The sequence below is a fragment of the Manacus candei genome, unplaced genomic scaffold (genome assembly GCF_025592945.1).
Source record: "Manacus candei isolate 608988 ecotype Guabito, Panama unplaced genomic scaffold, ASM2559294v1 h1tg000562l, whole genome shotgun sequence".
Lineage (NCBI taxonomy): Eukaryota > Metazoa > Chordata > Aves > Passeriformes > Pipridae > Manacus > Manacus candei.
Genome location: NW_026138610.1, coordinates 7,501 through 20,645, shown reverse-complemented (window position 1 = coordinate 20,645; position 13,145 = coordinate 7,501). Strand labels below are relative to the sequence as shown.

The window sequence follows — 13,145 nt, the reverse complement described above, 5'->3', positions numbered from 1 at the left end:
ACAGGGGGTGGCAGGGGTGGCAGGGGTGGCAGGGGTGGCAGGGGTGGCAGGGGGTGCACAGGGGGGTGCCAGGGGATGGCACAGGGGACAGGGGGTGGCAGGGGTGGCAGGGGTGGCAGGGGTGGCAGGGGGTGGCAGGGGGGTGGCAGGGGTGGCAGGGGGTGGCAGGGGCTACAGGGGGGGGTGGCAGAGGGGACAGGGGACATGAGGGGACGGGGGGACATTAGAGGGGGACAGGGGGGCAGGGGGGTGGCAGAGGGACGGGGGTGGCAGGGGGGCAGGGGGTGGCACAGGGGACGGGGGTGGCAGGGGTGGCAGGGGGGTGGCAGGGGTGGCAGGGGGTGGCAGGGGGGACAGGGGACATGAGGGGACGGGGGGAACATTTTGAGGGTGGCAGGGGGGTGGCAGAGGGGACGGGGGGTCAGAAGGGACAGAAGGTGGCGGGGGGACAGTGGGGTGGCAGGGGGGTGGCAGAGGGGACAGGGGGGATGGGGGGGCAGAAGGGATCAGGGTGGCAGGGGGGTGGCAGAGGGGACAGGGGGTGGCAGAGGGGGACAAGGGGACAGAGGGAAGTGGGGACAGGGGGTGGCACAGGGGATGGGGGGACTTTGGGACAGGGAAGGGGGTGGCAGGAGGGTGATGGGGGGGGGGGAGGGGGTGGCAGAGGGGACAGAGTGGGGGGGTGTCCCCGGAGGGGGCAGGAGAGACCTCCAGGGAGGGACAAGGGGGACACTCAGGAGGGGACAAGGGACAAGAGGGACCCCAGGAGGTGACAAGGGGTCCTTGGGAGGGGACAGGGGGGACACTGAGGAGGGGACAAGGGACAAAAGTGTCCCTTGGAGGTGACAAGGGGGACACAGGGAGGGGACAAGGGGGACACTGAGGAGGGGACAAGGGACAGGGGGGGTCCTTGGGGGGGGGACAAGGGGATCCCAGGAGGTGACAAGGGGGACCCCAGAAGGGGACAGGGGGACCCCAGGAGGGAACAGGGGGACCCCAGAAGGGGACAGGGGGACCCCAGGAAGGAACAGGGGGACCCCAGGAGGTGGACAAGGGGGACCCCAGAAGGGGACAGGAGGACCCCAGGAGGGAACAGGGGGACCCCTGGGAGGTGACAAGGGGGATCCCAGGAGGTGACAAGGGACCCCCGGGAGGTGACCAAGGGACCCCCGGGAGGTGACGAGGGCCCCCCCAGGCTGTCCCCAGCGCCCCGGCTTGTCCCCCGTCACCTCCCCCGTGTCCTCGTCGTCCCCCGCAGCAGCGGCTGGAGCAGCTGGTGACCGCCGTGGCCGCCCTGCACGACCTGGGCACCGTCCTGGGGGCCACCCCGGGCGACGTGGCGCTGGCCCCGGGGGTGCCGTCGCTGCGCCAGGCCCTGGGGGCCTTCGCCGACGGCCTCACCCGCGCCCTGGACCCGCCGTGCGCCTTCCCCCTCAGCCGCCTCCTCGCCCCGGGGCCGCCGCCGACGCCACCGCCCTGGGCGACCGCTGGCCCAAGGTGGTGGCCGAGGCCGGGGCGTGGCGGGACCAGGTGGCCGCGGCTGAGGCCGCCTGGGCCGGCTGAGCGGGCGGGGCGGCCGAGCTGGGCGAGCTGTGCCAGGCCGCGGCCGCCAAGGCCGACGGCGCCCGGCGGGGCCTGGCGGCCGCCGTGGCGCAGCTGGAGGCCAACCGGGCCCGGTGCCGCGACGAGCGGGGCGACCTCCTGGCCGCCGCCCGGCGGGTCCTGCTGGCCACGGGCAAGGACGAGGCGGCCGAGGCGGCGGCCGAGCTGGAGGGGGCGGCTGTGCCGGAGCGGGGCCGGGCTGGGCGAGGCCGCCGAGGAGCAGCCGGGGCTGGCGGAGGAGGTGAAGGAGGCCGCGGCGGAGGCCCGGCGGGCCCGGGCGGGCCGAGAAGGCCGCGGGGCCGCTGCGGCGCTTGGCGGCCGCGTGCCGCGGCGCGCTGGAGCTCCACCGGGGGCATCCTGAGGGACGTCCGGGGCCGCCGTGGAGGCCGCCGAGGCGGCCGCCGGCGGTCAGGGCGTCCCCCGAGGCGGCGGTGGCGGCGGGCGGCGGCGGCCGAGCGGGCGTGGGCGGCCGTGGGCAGCCTGGGCACGCGGTACCTGGACGGCGTGGCGGGCGAGGCCCGGCAGCTCCTGGACGGGGGCGGCGGCGCCGGGCCCGCGGCGGCCGAGAGGATCCGAAGGGCCAGGGGGGACATCCCGGGGCTGCTGGAGGGGCCGTGAGGGCGCCGGGGGGGCGGCGGCGGGCGGGGGGGACGTCACCGGGGGCGGGGTGATGTCATGGGGGGCGGTGTGATGTCATCGGGGGCGGTGTGATGTCATCGGGTGGTGGTGTGATGTCACCGGGGGCGGTTGTGACGTCATCGGGGGTGGTGTGATGTCATCGGGGATGGTGTGATGTCATGGGGGTGGTGTGACGTCATCGGGGGCGGTGTGATGTCATGAGGGTGGTGTGATGTCATGGAGGGTGGTGTGATGTCATGGGGGGTGGTGACGTCATTAGGGGCGCCGTGGTGTAATCGGGGATGTGACGTCACTGGGGTTGCTGTGACGTCATCGGGGATGGTGACGTCATCGGAGACACTGTGACGTCATCGGGGACGCTGTGGTGTAATCGGGGATGGTGACGTCATCGGGGACATTGTGACGTCATCAGGGATGCTGTGACATCACGGGGACGCTGTGGTGTAATCAGGGATGGTGACGTCACTGGGGACGCTGTGACGTCACTGGGGACGCTGTGACATCATCGGGGACGCTGTGACATAATCGGGGGTGGTGATGTCACCGGGGACGCTGTGACGTCATCAGGGACGCAGTGACGTCATCGGGAGGATTCCGAGCCCCGGGATCCGGGACATCCGGCCTCGGCCCCGGGGGGGACTTTGGGGTTGATTTGGGGGGTTTCCGGGGGGGATTTTTTTTCCTCAATAAACGGGATTATTTGGGATTTTCCGCCTTTTCGGATGGTTTTTTTGGGAATTGTTTGGGGTTTGGGGTCGGGGGTCCTCATTTGGGTCGGGGGTCCTTTATTTGGGGTCGGGGGTCCTTTTTTTGGGGTCAGGGGTCCTTTATTTAGGATCGGGGTCCCTCATTTGGGGTCGGGGGTCCCTCATTTGGGGTGGGGATCCTTTATTGGGGTCGGGGGTCCTTTATTTGGGGTGGGGGTCCCTCATTTGGGGTCAGGGGGTCCCTCATTTGGGTCGGGGGTCCTTTATTTAGGATCAAGGTCCTTCATTTGGGGTCGAGGGTCCTTTATTTGGGGTCGGGGGTCCCTCATTTGGGGTCGGGGGTCCCTCATTTGGGGTCGGGGTCCTTTATTTAGGATCGGGGTCCCTCATTTGGGGTCGGGGGTCCCTCATTTGGGGTCGGGGGTCCTTTATTTGGGGTCGGGGATCCTTTATTTGGGGTCGAGGGTCCTTTATTTAGGATCGGGGTCCCTCATTTGGGGTCGGGGGTCCCTCATTTGGGGTGGGGGATCCTTTATTTGGGGTCGGGGTTCCTTTATTTGGGGTCGGGGTCCCTCATTTGGGGTCGGGGGTCCTTTATTTAGGATCAAGGTCCTTCATTTGGGGTCGGGGGTCCCTCATTTGGGGTCGGGGGTCCCTCATTTGGGGTCGGGGGTCCTTTATTTAGGATCAAGGTCCTTCATTTGGGGTCGAGGGTCCTTTATTTAGGATCAAGGTCCCTTATTTGGGGTCGAGGGTCCCTCATTTGGGGTCGGAGGTCCTTTATTTGGGGTCGGGGTCCCTCATTTGGGGTCAGGGGTCCCTCATTTGGGGTCAGGGGTCTCTTATTTAGGATCGGGGGTCCCTCATTTGGGGTCGGGGTCCCTCATCTGGGGTCGGGGGTCCCTCATTGGGTCGGGGTCCTTTATTTGGGGTCGGGGGTCCTTATTTGGGGTCGGGGGTCCTTTATTTAGGATCGGGGTCCCTCATTTGGGGTCGGGGTTCCCTCATTTGGGGTCGGGGTTCCCTCATTTGGGATCGGGGTCCCTCATTTGGGGTCAGGGGTCCTTTATTTAGGGATCGGGGTCCCTCATTTGGGGTCGGGGGTCCCTCATTTGGGGTCGGGGTCCATTCCCGGCTCCCTCCGCTCATTTTCCGGGCCTTAATTGGGATAATAATTAACTAATTAACTAATTACCCCCCTCCCCCCCTTTCCCTCCTCCCGAGGCCCCTCCCTCCATCGGGGGTGGGGGGAGGGAAATTCCCGGGAATTCCCGGAGGCGCTTCCGGGATGGGGGGGGGGGGGAGGGGCTGGAACATTCCAGAGGGATTTTGGGATCGGGGGGGGGGGGGGGGAGGGGGGGGGAGGGGGGGGGGGCGGGGCTGGGATCGGGATTGGGAATCCCTCGGGGATTTAGGGGGGATGGGGGATTTGGGAACACCCGGGATTTGGGGGTTATGTGGGATTTGGGAACATCTGGGACTGGGAATTATTGGGATTTAGGGCTGATTTGGGATTTGAGAATATCTGGGATTTGCTGTTATTTGGGATTTGGGAACATCTGGGACTGGGAATCCTTGGGATTTAGGGCCGATTTGGGATTTGGGAATATCTGGGATTGGGAATCCTTGGGATTTAGGGCCGATTTGGGATTTGGGAATATCTGGGACTGGGGGTTTATTTGGGATTTGGGAACATCTGGGATTTGCTGTTATTTGGGATTTGGGAACACCTGGGACTTGGGATCATTGGGGATTTAGATTTCATTTGGGATTTGGGAACATCTGGGATTTGGGGATTATGTGGGATTCGGGAAGATCTGGGATTGGGAATCCTTGGGATTTAGGGCCGATTTGGGATTTGGGAATATCTGGGACTGGGATTGTTGGGGATTTGGGGTTTATTTGGGATTTGGGAATATCTGGGATTTGCTGTTATTTGGGATTTGGAACATCTGGGACTGGGAATCATTGGGATTTAGGGCCGATTTGGGATTTGGGAACATCTGGGATTTGCTGTTATTTGGGATTTGGGAACATCTGGGATTGGGAATCCTTGGGATTTAGGGCCGATTTGGGATTTGGGAATATCTGGGACTTGGGGGTTTATTTGGGATTTGGGAACATCTGGGATTTGCTGTTATTTGGGATTTGGGAACATCTGGGATTGGGAATCATTGGGGATTTAGATTTCATTTGGGATTTGGGAATATCTGGGATTTGCTGTTATTTGGGATTTGGGAAGATCTGGGATTGGGAATCCTTGGGATTTAGGGTCGATTTGGGATTTGGGAATATCTGGGATTGGGAATCCTTGGGATTTAGGGCCGATTTGGGATTTGGGAATATCTGGGACTGGGGTTTATTTGGGATTTGGGAACATCTGGGATTTGCTGTTATTTGGGATTTGGGAACACCTGGGACTGGGAATCATTGGGGATTTAGATTTCATTTGGGATTTGGGAACATCTGGGATTTGGGGTTTATGTGGGATTTGGAAGATCTGGGACTGGGAATCCTTGGGATTTAGGGCCGATTTGGATTTGGGAACATCTGGGATTTGCTGTTATTTGGGATTTGGGAACATCTGGGACTGGGAATCATTGGGGATTTAGATTTCATTTGGGATTTGGGAACATCTGGGATTCGCTGTTATTTGGGATTTGGAACTCCATGGGATAGGGAATTATTAGGGATTTGGGGGTTCATTTGGGATTTGGGGATATATGGGATTGGGATTTATTGGGGATTTAGGGTTTATTGGGATTTGGGGGTTCATTTGGGGTTTGGGGATATCTGGGATTGGGAATCACTGGAGATTTAGGGGTTTTCTGGGATTTGTTATTATTTGGGATTTGGGAATATCTGGGATTGGAAATTACTGGGGATTTAGGGATGATTTGGGATTTGGGACCGCACGGGATTTGGGATTTGACATTTGGAATTAGCCGGTAGCTGGAATTCTTTGGGATCATTTGGGACTATTTGGGATTTGAAGGCCAACATGGGATTTGGGAATTGTCTGGGATCATTTGGGTTTATTTGGGATCTGGGACCATTTGGGATTGGAATGAGGTGAGATTTGAGCTTCGGTGTTATTTGGGATTTAGGCTTTATTTGGGATTTGGAACCACGCGGGATTTGGGATTTGAGCTCGGGGGCCATTTGGGATTTGGGATCATTTGAGGCTATTTGGGATCATTTGGGATCATTTGGGACCATTTGGGGTTCGGGACTGTTTGGAATTTCGGACCATTTGGGATTTGGGACCATTTGGGGTTCGGGACTGTTTGGAATTTCAGACCATTTGGATTTGGGACCATTTGGGACCATTTGGGACCATTTGGGATTTGGGATCATTTGGGACCATTTGGGACCATTTGGGATTTGGGATCATTTGGGACCATTTGGGACCATTTGGGATTTGGGACCATTTGGGGTTCGGGACTGTTTGGAATTTCGGACCATTTGGGATTTGGGACCATTTGGGGACCATTTGAGATTAGGGATCATTTGGGACTGTTTGGGGTCATTTGGGACTGTTTGGGATCATTTGGGACTATTTGGGACTGTTTGGGATTTGGGACCCCTCGGGATTTGGATCCTTCGGGATTTGGTCTCGGCTGCTGGGAATGAGCCCCGTTCCTTGGGGAAGGGGGGAAGGCTCTGGAAAATCCCTTTAACTCTCCCCCAATGGGATCAGCTTCGGGTTAATCCCCATCTTTGGCACCCGCCGGGGCCGCGCCCAATTCCCGGGAATTCCGGGGCCGGGCTGGAATTTGACCCCGGAGGAGCCGCCGGAGCAGCCGAGGGAGCCCCAATTCCCGGGATTTGTTCTCCTTTGGGATTTGGGAACACGTGGGACTGGGAATCGTTGGGGATTTAGGGGGGATTTGGGATAATCTGGGATTTGTTATTATTTGGGATTTGGGAATACGTGGGACTGGGAATCGTTGGGGATTTAGGGGGGATTTGGGATCAGCTGGGATTTGTTGTTATTTGGGATTTGGGAATACGTGGGATTGGGAATTATTGGGGATTTGGGATTTGGGATCAGCTGGGATTTGTTGTTATTTGGGATTTGGGAACATGTGGGATTGGGAATTATTGGGGATTTGGGGGTGATTTGGGATCATCTGGGATTTGTTATTATTTGGGATTTGTTATTATTTGGGATTTGTTATTATTTGGGATTTGGGAACACCTGGGATTGGGAATTTTGGGATTTGGGGATGATTTGGGATCGGGGGTTTATTTGGGATTTAGGAACACCTGGGAATTATTTGGGATTTAGGAACACGTGGGATTGGGAATTATTGGGGATTTAGGGGTGATTTGGGATCGGGGGTTTATTTGGGATTTGGGAACACCTGGGATTGGGAATTATTGGGGGATTTGGGGGTGATTTGGGATCGGGGGTTTATTTGGGATTTAGGAACACCTGGGAATTATTGGAATTTTAGGGATTTGGGGGTTCATTTGGGACTGGGGGTTTATTTGGGATTTAGGAACACGTGGGATTGGGAATTGTTGGGGATTTGGGGGTGATTTGGGACTGGGGGTTTATTTGGGATTTGGGAACACCTGGGATTGGGAATTGTTGGGGATTTGGGAACACCTGGGATTGGGAATTATTTGGGATTTAGGAACACGTGGGATTGGGAATTATTGGGGATTTAGGGGTGATTTGGGACTGGGGGTTTATTTGGGATTTAGGAATACCTGGGAATTATTTGGGATTTAGGAACACCTGGGATTGGGAATTGTTGGGGATTTGGGAACACCTGGGATTGGGAATTATTTGGGATTTGGGAACACCTGGGATTGGGAATTTTAGGGATTTGGGGGTTCATTTGGGATTTGGAGTTTATTTGGGATTTGGGAACACTTGGGATTGGGAATCATTGGGAATTTAAGGGTTCATTTGGGATTTGGGAATATCTGGGATTGGGAATTACTGGGGATTTAGGGGTTTATTTGGGATTTGGAACCACGTGGGATTTGGGATTTGAGTTCAGGGACCATTTGGGATTTGGGATCATTTGGGACTATTCGGAATAATTTGGGACTGTTTGGGACCATTTGGGATTTGGGATCATTAGGGATTGATGGGAACCCACAGATATTATGGATTAATTAGGGATTGATGGGATCCCACGGATATTATGGATTAATTAGGGATTAATTAGGGATATTATGGATTAATTAGGGATTGATGGGAACCCAGGGATATTCTGGATTAATTAGGGATTGATAGGATCCCACAGATATTATGGATTAATTAGGGATTAATTATGGATGTCATGGATTAATTAGGGATTGATGGGATCCCACAGATATTATGGATTAATTAGGGATTAATTAGGGATATTCTGGATTAATTAGGGATTTATGGGATCCCACAGATATTATGGATTAATTATGGATTAATTATGGATGTCATGGATTAATTAGGGATTGATGGGAACCCAGGGATATTATGGATTAATTAGGGATTAATTAGGGATATTATGGATTAATTAGGGATTGATGGGAACCCAGGGATATTATGGATTAATTAGGGATTAATTATGGATATTGTGGATTAATTAGGGGTAAATGTTTTACCCACAGGCGTTACAGGGAAATTAATTGTTAATTATTTACCCACGGGCGTTACGGGCTAATTAATTATTGCCGTGAACCCCGGACATTGCGGGCTAATTAAGTGTTAATTATTTACCCGCGGGCGTTACGGGCTAATTAATTATTACCGTGAGCCGTGGGCACTGCGGGCTAATTAGGGGTAATTAGCGCTAAAAGGGGACGATGGGTGAACGTCTGACCACGCCCCTCCGCTCATGCCCCGCCCCCTCCCGATGCCACGCCCCCTTCCTCCTTGGCCCCGCCCCCAAGCAGCGCAGCCACGCCCCCGGTTGACTCTTTTTTAATCCATGAAAAAAGAAACCAAAAAAAGCCAAAAATGGACAAAAATGGGGGGGGAGGGGCACCTGGGGGGGTCACGTGGGGTCACAGACACGGGGGGAGGGGCCAGGGGTGTTTCTGGGGTGTCTCAGGTGTGTTTTTGGGGGGTCCCAGGTGTGTTTTGGGAGGTCTCAGGTGTGTTTTTTGGAGTTCACAGGTGTGTTTTGGGGGGTCCCAGGTGTATTTTGGGGGGTCCCAGGTGTGTTTTTGGGGGGTCCCAGGTGTGTTTTGGGGTCTCAGGTGTGTTTTGGGCTATCCCAGGTGTGTTTTGGGGTATCCCAGGTGTGTTTTGGGGGTCCAAGGTGTGTTTTGGGGGTCCAAGGTGTGTTTTGGGGGGTATCCCAGGTGTGTCTTGGGGGGTTTCAGGTGTGTTTTGGGAGGTCTCAGGTGTGTTTTGGGGTATCCCAGGTGAGTTTTGGGGGGTCCCAGGTGTGTTTTGGGAGGTCTCAGGTGTATTTTGGGGTATCCCAGGTGAGTTTTGGGGGTCCCAGGTGTGTTTTGGGGGTCCCAGGTGTGTTTTGGGTGGTCCCAGGTGAGTTTTGGGGGTCCCAGGTGTCTTTTAGGTATCCCAGGTGTATTTTGGGGACTTTCAGGTGGGTTTTGGGGTATCCCAGGTGTGTTTTGGGGTATCCCAGGTGTATTTTGGGCTATCCCAGGTGTGTTTTGGGGGGTCCCAGGTGTGTTTTGGGGAGTCCCAGGTGTGTTTTGGGGTATCCCAGGTGTATTTTGGGCTATCCCAGGTGTGTTTTGGGGGTCCCAGGTGTGTTTTGGGGAGTCCCAGGTGTGTTTTGGGGGGTCCCAGGTGTCTTTTAGGTATCCCAGGTGTATTTTGGGGACTTTCAGGTGGGTTTTGGGGTATCCCAGGTGTGTTTTGGGGTATCCCAGGTGTATTTTGGGCTATCCCAGGTGTGTTTTGGGGGGGTCCCAGGTGTGTTTTGGGGTATCCCAGGTGTATTTTGGGGGTCCCAGGTGTGTTTTGGGGAGTCCCAGGTGTGTTTTGGGGGTCCCAGGTGAGTTTTGGGGTATCCCGGGTGTCTTTTGGGGTATCCCAGGTGTATTTTGAGGGTCTCAGGTGTATTTTGGGGGGTCTCAGTTGTGTTTGGCAGGTTCCAGGTGTGTTTTGGGGGGTCCCAGGTGCCCCCTGGCAGTGCCCGCGGTGCCGCACGAAGCTCTCCCTGTATCCCGGGTGTCCCCTATCCCATTCCCTGCCCCATTCCCGTCCCCTATCCCATTCCCCGTGCCCCCGGTGCCCCCTGGCAGTGCCCGCGGTGCCGCACGAAGCTCTCCCTGCCCCATTCCCTGCCCCATTCCCGTCCCCTACCCCATTCCCCGTGCCCCCTGCGCCCCCTGGCAGTGCCCGCGGTGCCGCACGAAGCTCTCCCTGTATCCCGGCTGTTTCCCTGCCCCATTCCCGTCCCCTATCCCGCTCCCTGCCCCATCCCTGCCCCCTGGCAGTGCCCGCGGTGCCGCACGAAGCTGTCCCTCCACACGAAGCGGCGCTGGCAGGCGGGGCAGGTGTAGGGACACGTGTAGGGACACCCGGGGTTCTCCCTGCCCCATTCCCAGCCCCATTCCCGTCCCCTACCCCATTCCCTGTGCCCCCTGCGCCCCCTGGCATTGCCCGCGGTGCCGCACGAAGCTGTCCCTGCCCCATTCCCGTCCCCTACCCCATTCCCTGTGCCCCCGGTGCCCCCTGGCAGTGCCCGCGGTGCCGCACGAAGCTGTCCCTGCCCCATTCCCTGCCCCATTCCCGTCCCCTACCCCATTCCCTGTGCCCCCTGCGCCCCCTGGCAGTGCCCGCGGTGCCGCACGAAGCTGTCCCTGCCCCATTCCCTGCCCCATTCCCGTCCCCTATCCCGCTCCCTGCCCCATCCCTGCCCCCTGGCAGTGCCCGCGGTGCCGCACGAAGCTCTCCCTGCCCCATTCCCTGCCCCATTCCCGTCCCCTATCCCGCTCCCTGCCCCATCCCTGCCCCCTGGCAGTGCCCGCGGTGCCGCACGAAGCTGTCCCTCCACACGAAGCGGCGCTGGCAGGCGGGGCAGGTGTAGGGACACGTGTAGGGACACCCGGGGCTCTCCCTGCCCCATTCCCATCCCCTATCCTGTTCCTGGTGCCCCCTGGCAGTGCCCGCGGTGCCGCACGAAGCTGTCCCTCCACATGAAGCGGCGCTGGCAGGCGGGGCAGGTGTAGGGCCGCAGCCCCGTGTGGGTTTTCATGTGCTCGGTCAGGTGGTGCTTCATCTTGAAGTGCTTGCGGCACTGGGGGCAGCCGAAGGGCCGCAGGTCCAGGTGCATGTTGACGTGCCGCTCCCGCATGGAGCGGTGGGAAAAGGCCTTCCCGCAGTGGCACAGGTACAGTTTGTGCCCGCCCGGCGCCGCCGGAGCCGCCGCGGGGGACGGGAAGGGCCGCGGCGGCGGCGGAGCCGGGAAGGGCGCCGGGAATTCTCCCGCCCCGGAGGGCTCGCACAGGTTGACCTGCTTGGCGTTCCCATGGGTTATTCCGGCTCTTCCCGGCGTCGTCTCCTCGCTTCCCGGGGAAATCCCGGCTCTCCCGTGAGTTATTTCCTCATTTCCATGGGATATCCCGACCCTTCCATGAGTTATTTCCTCGTTTCCTTGGGATATCCCGACCCTTCCATGAGTTATCTCCTCATTTCCGTGGGATATCCCGACTCTTCCATGAGTTATTTCCTCGTTTCCGTGGGATATCCCGACTCTCCTGTGAGTTATTTCCTCATTTCCACGGGATATCCCGACCCTCCCACGAGTTATTTCCTCGCTTCCGTGGGAAATCCCGACCCTCACGTGCATTATTTCCTCGTTTCCGTGGGAAATCCCGACCGTCCCGTGCGTTATCTCCTCGTTCCCGTGGGATATCCTGACTGCCCCGTGCGTTATCTCCTCGCTCCCGGGGGAAATCCCGGCCCTTCCGTGCGTCATCTCCTCGTTTCCAAGAGATATTCCAACTCTTCCATGAGTTATCTCTTCGTTTCCGTGGGAAATCCCGACTCTCCCGTGCATTATTCCCTCGTTTCCGTGGGATAATCTGGCTATTCCGTGAGTTATCTCCTCGTTCCCGTGGGACATCCCGACTCTCCCAAAAGTTATTTCCTCGTTTCCGTGGGAAATCCCGACTGTCCTGTGCGTCATTCCCTCATTCCCGCGGGAGATCCCGACGCTCCCCTCCTTCCCGCCGTTCCCCGGCGCGGCCCCCGCGGCTCGTCCCGGGATTCCCCCGCCTGTTCCCGCGGCTCAGCCCGGCGTTCCCCCCGCCCGGACCGGGCGCCTCCGGGGGACTTCCTGGCGCCGCTTCCCTGGGCGATCCCGACGCTTCCCTGGGCAATTCCACCACTTCCATGAGAAATTCCACCGCTTCCATGAGAAATCCCACTGTTTCCCTGGGCAATCCCGATGCTTCCATGGGCAATTCCGCTGCTTCCCTGGGCAATTCCACCACTTCCCTGGGCAATTCCACCACTTCCATGGGCAATCCCGATGTTTCCCTGGGCAATCCCGATGCTTCCATGGGCAATTCCACCACTTCCCTGGGCAATTCCACCACTTCCATGGGCAATCCCAATGTTTCCCTGGGCAATTCCGCCACTTCCCTGGGCAACTCCACCACTTCCATGGGCAATTTCACCACTTCCATGGGCAATTCCGATGCTTCCCTGGGCAACTCCACCACTTCCATGGGCAATTCCACCACTTCCCTGGGCAATCCCGATGCTTCCCTGGGCGATCCCGCCGCTTCCCTGGGAGGTTCTGTCACCTCCACGTGCCGCCCCCCTCGTTCCCCCGGGCGGATCCGCGGCGCTTCCCGCGGGCGATCCCGCTTTTCCCGCCGCTCTTCCCGCCTCCCGCCGCCGTCCCGCCGCTCCCCTCGCCCATCCCGGCCATCCCGGCCATCCCGGTGCCCTCGTTTTCCCGGGAAACCCCCTCCACCGGCGCCGGCACCGGCGGCTCCTCGTCCTCCTCGCAGGTGAGCACCAAGTCCTGCTGGAGCCACTCCCTCTTGACGCGCATCCAGCCCTTCCTCGGCCCTTCCTCCTCCTCCTGCTCCTCCTCCTCCTCTTCCTCCTCCTCCTCCTCCTCCTCTTCCTCGCTCCCCGCTTTCCCCGCCGGGAATTTGGGCTCGGTGCTGCTGGGCGACTGGTCGTCGTCCCCGCCGGCGTTCCCGGCGGCGTCCCCGGGGTTCCCGCCGTCGCTCCGGAGCTGCCGGAGCAGCTCGGTGCAC

The 13,145-nt window shown here is 58.7% G+C and overlaps 2 protein-coding genes across 2 annotated transcripts in view; one reads left to right on the top strand and one right to left on the bottom strand.

The window, feature by feature from the left end:
- The first annotated feature begins 8,753 nt into the window (after positions 1–8,753).
- Positions 8,754–10,957, top strand: LOC127466010 (uncharacterized). Its single transcript, XM_051776606.1, has 10 exons — positions 8,754–8,859; positions 8,961–9,108; positions 9,150–9,191; positions 9,232–9,338; positions 9,401–9,441; positions 9,503–9,607; positions 9,670–9,711; positions 9,753–9,815; positions 9,982–10,617; positions 10,892–10,957. The coding sequence occupies exons 1-10, from the start codon at positions 8,754–8,756 to the stop codon at positions 10,955–10,957; spliced, it is 1,356 nt and encodes a 451-aa protein (XP_051632566.1).
- The window catches only part of LOC127466012 (zinc finger and BTB domain-containing protein 22-like), a gene marked incomplete at its 5' end in the record, with an annotated part of 8,321 nt that continues 5,080 nt past the window's right edge, over positions 9,905–13,145 (bottom strand). Inside the window, 2 exon segments of the mRNA XM_051776607.1 lie at positions 9,905–12,159; positions 12,691–13,145. The exon segment at positions 12,691–13,145 is cut by the window's right edge and continues 170 nt beyond it. Coding sequence (XP_051632567.1) covers positions 11,006–12,159; positions 12,691–13,145 — 1,609 coding nt within the window.

What these genes read in the sequence shown, in the direction of transcription:
- LOC127466010 (XM_051776606.1), top strand. Translation starts at nt 8,754, where the DNA reads ATGGGTGAACGTCTGACCACGCCCCTCCGCTCATGCCCCGCCCCCTCC. An exon ending in TGAGTTTTGGGGGGTCCCAG is followed by an intron (nt 9,339 to 9,400) that starts GTGTGTTTTGGG and finishes TGGGGGTCCCAG; the next exon opens with GTGTGTTTTGGGGGTCCCAG. An exon ending in GCCCCCTGGCAGTGCCCGCG is followed by an intron (nt 10,618 to 10,891) that starts GTGCCGCACGAA and finishes GCCCCCTGGCAG; the next exon opens with TGCCCGCGGTGCCGCACGAA.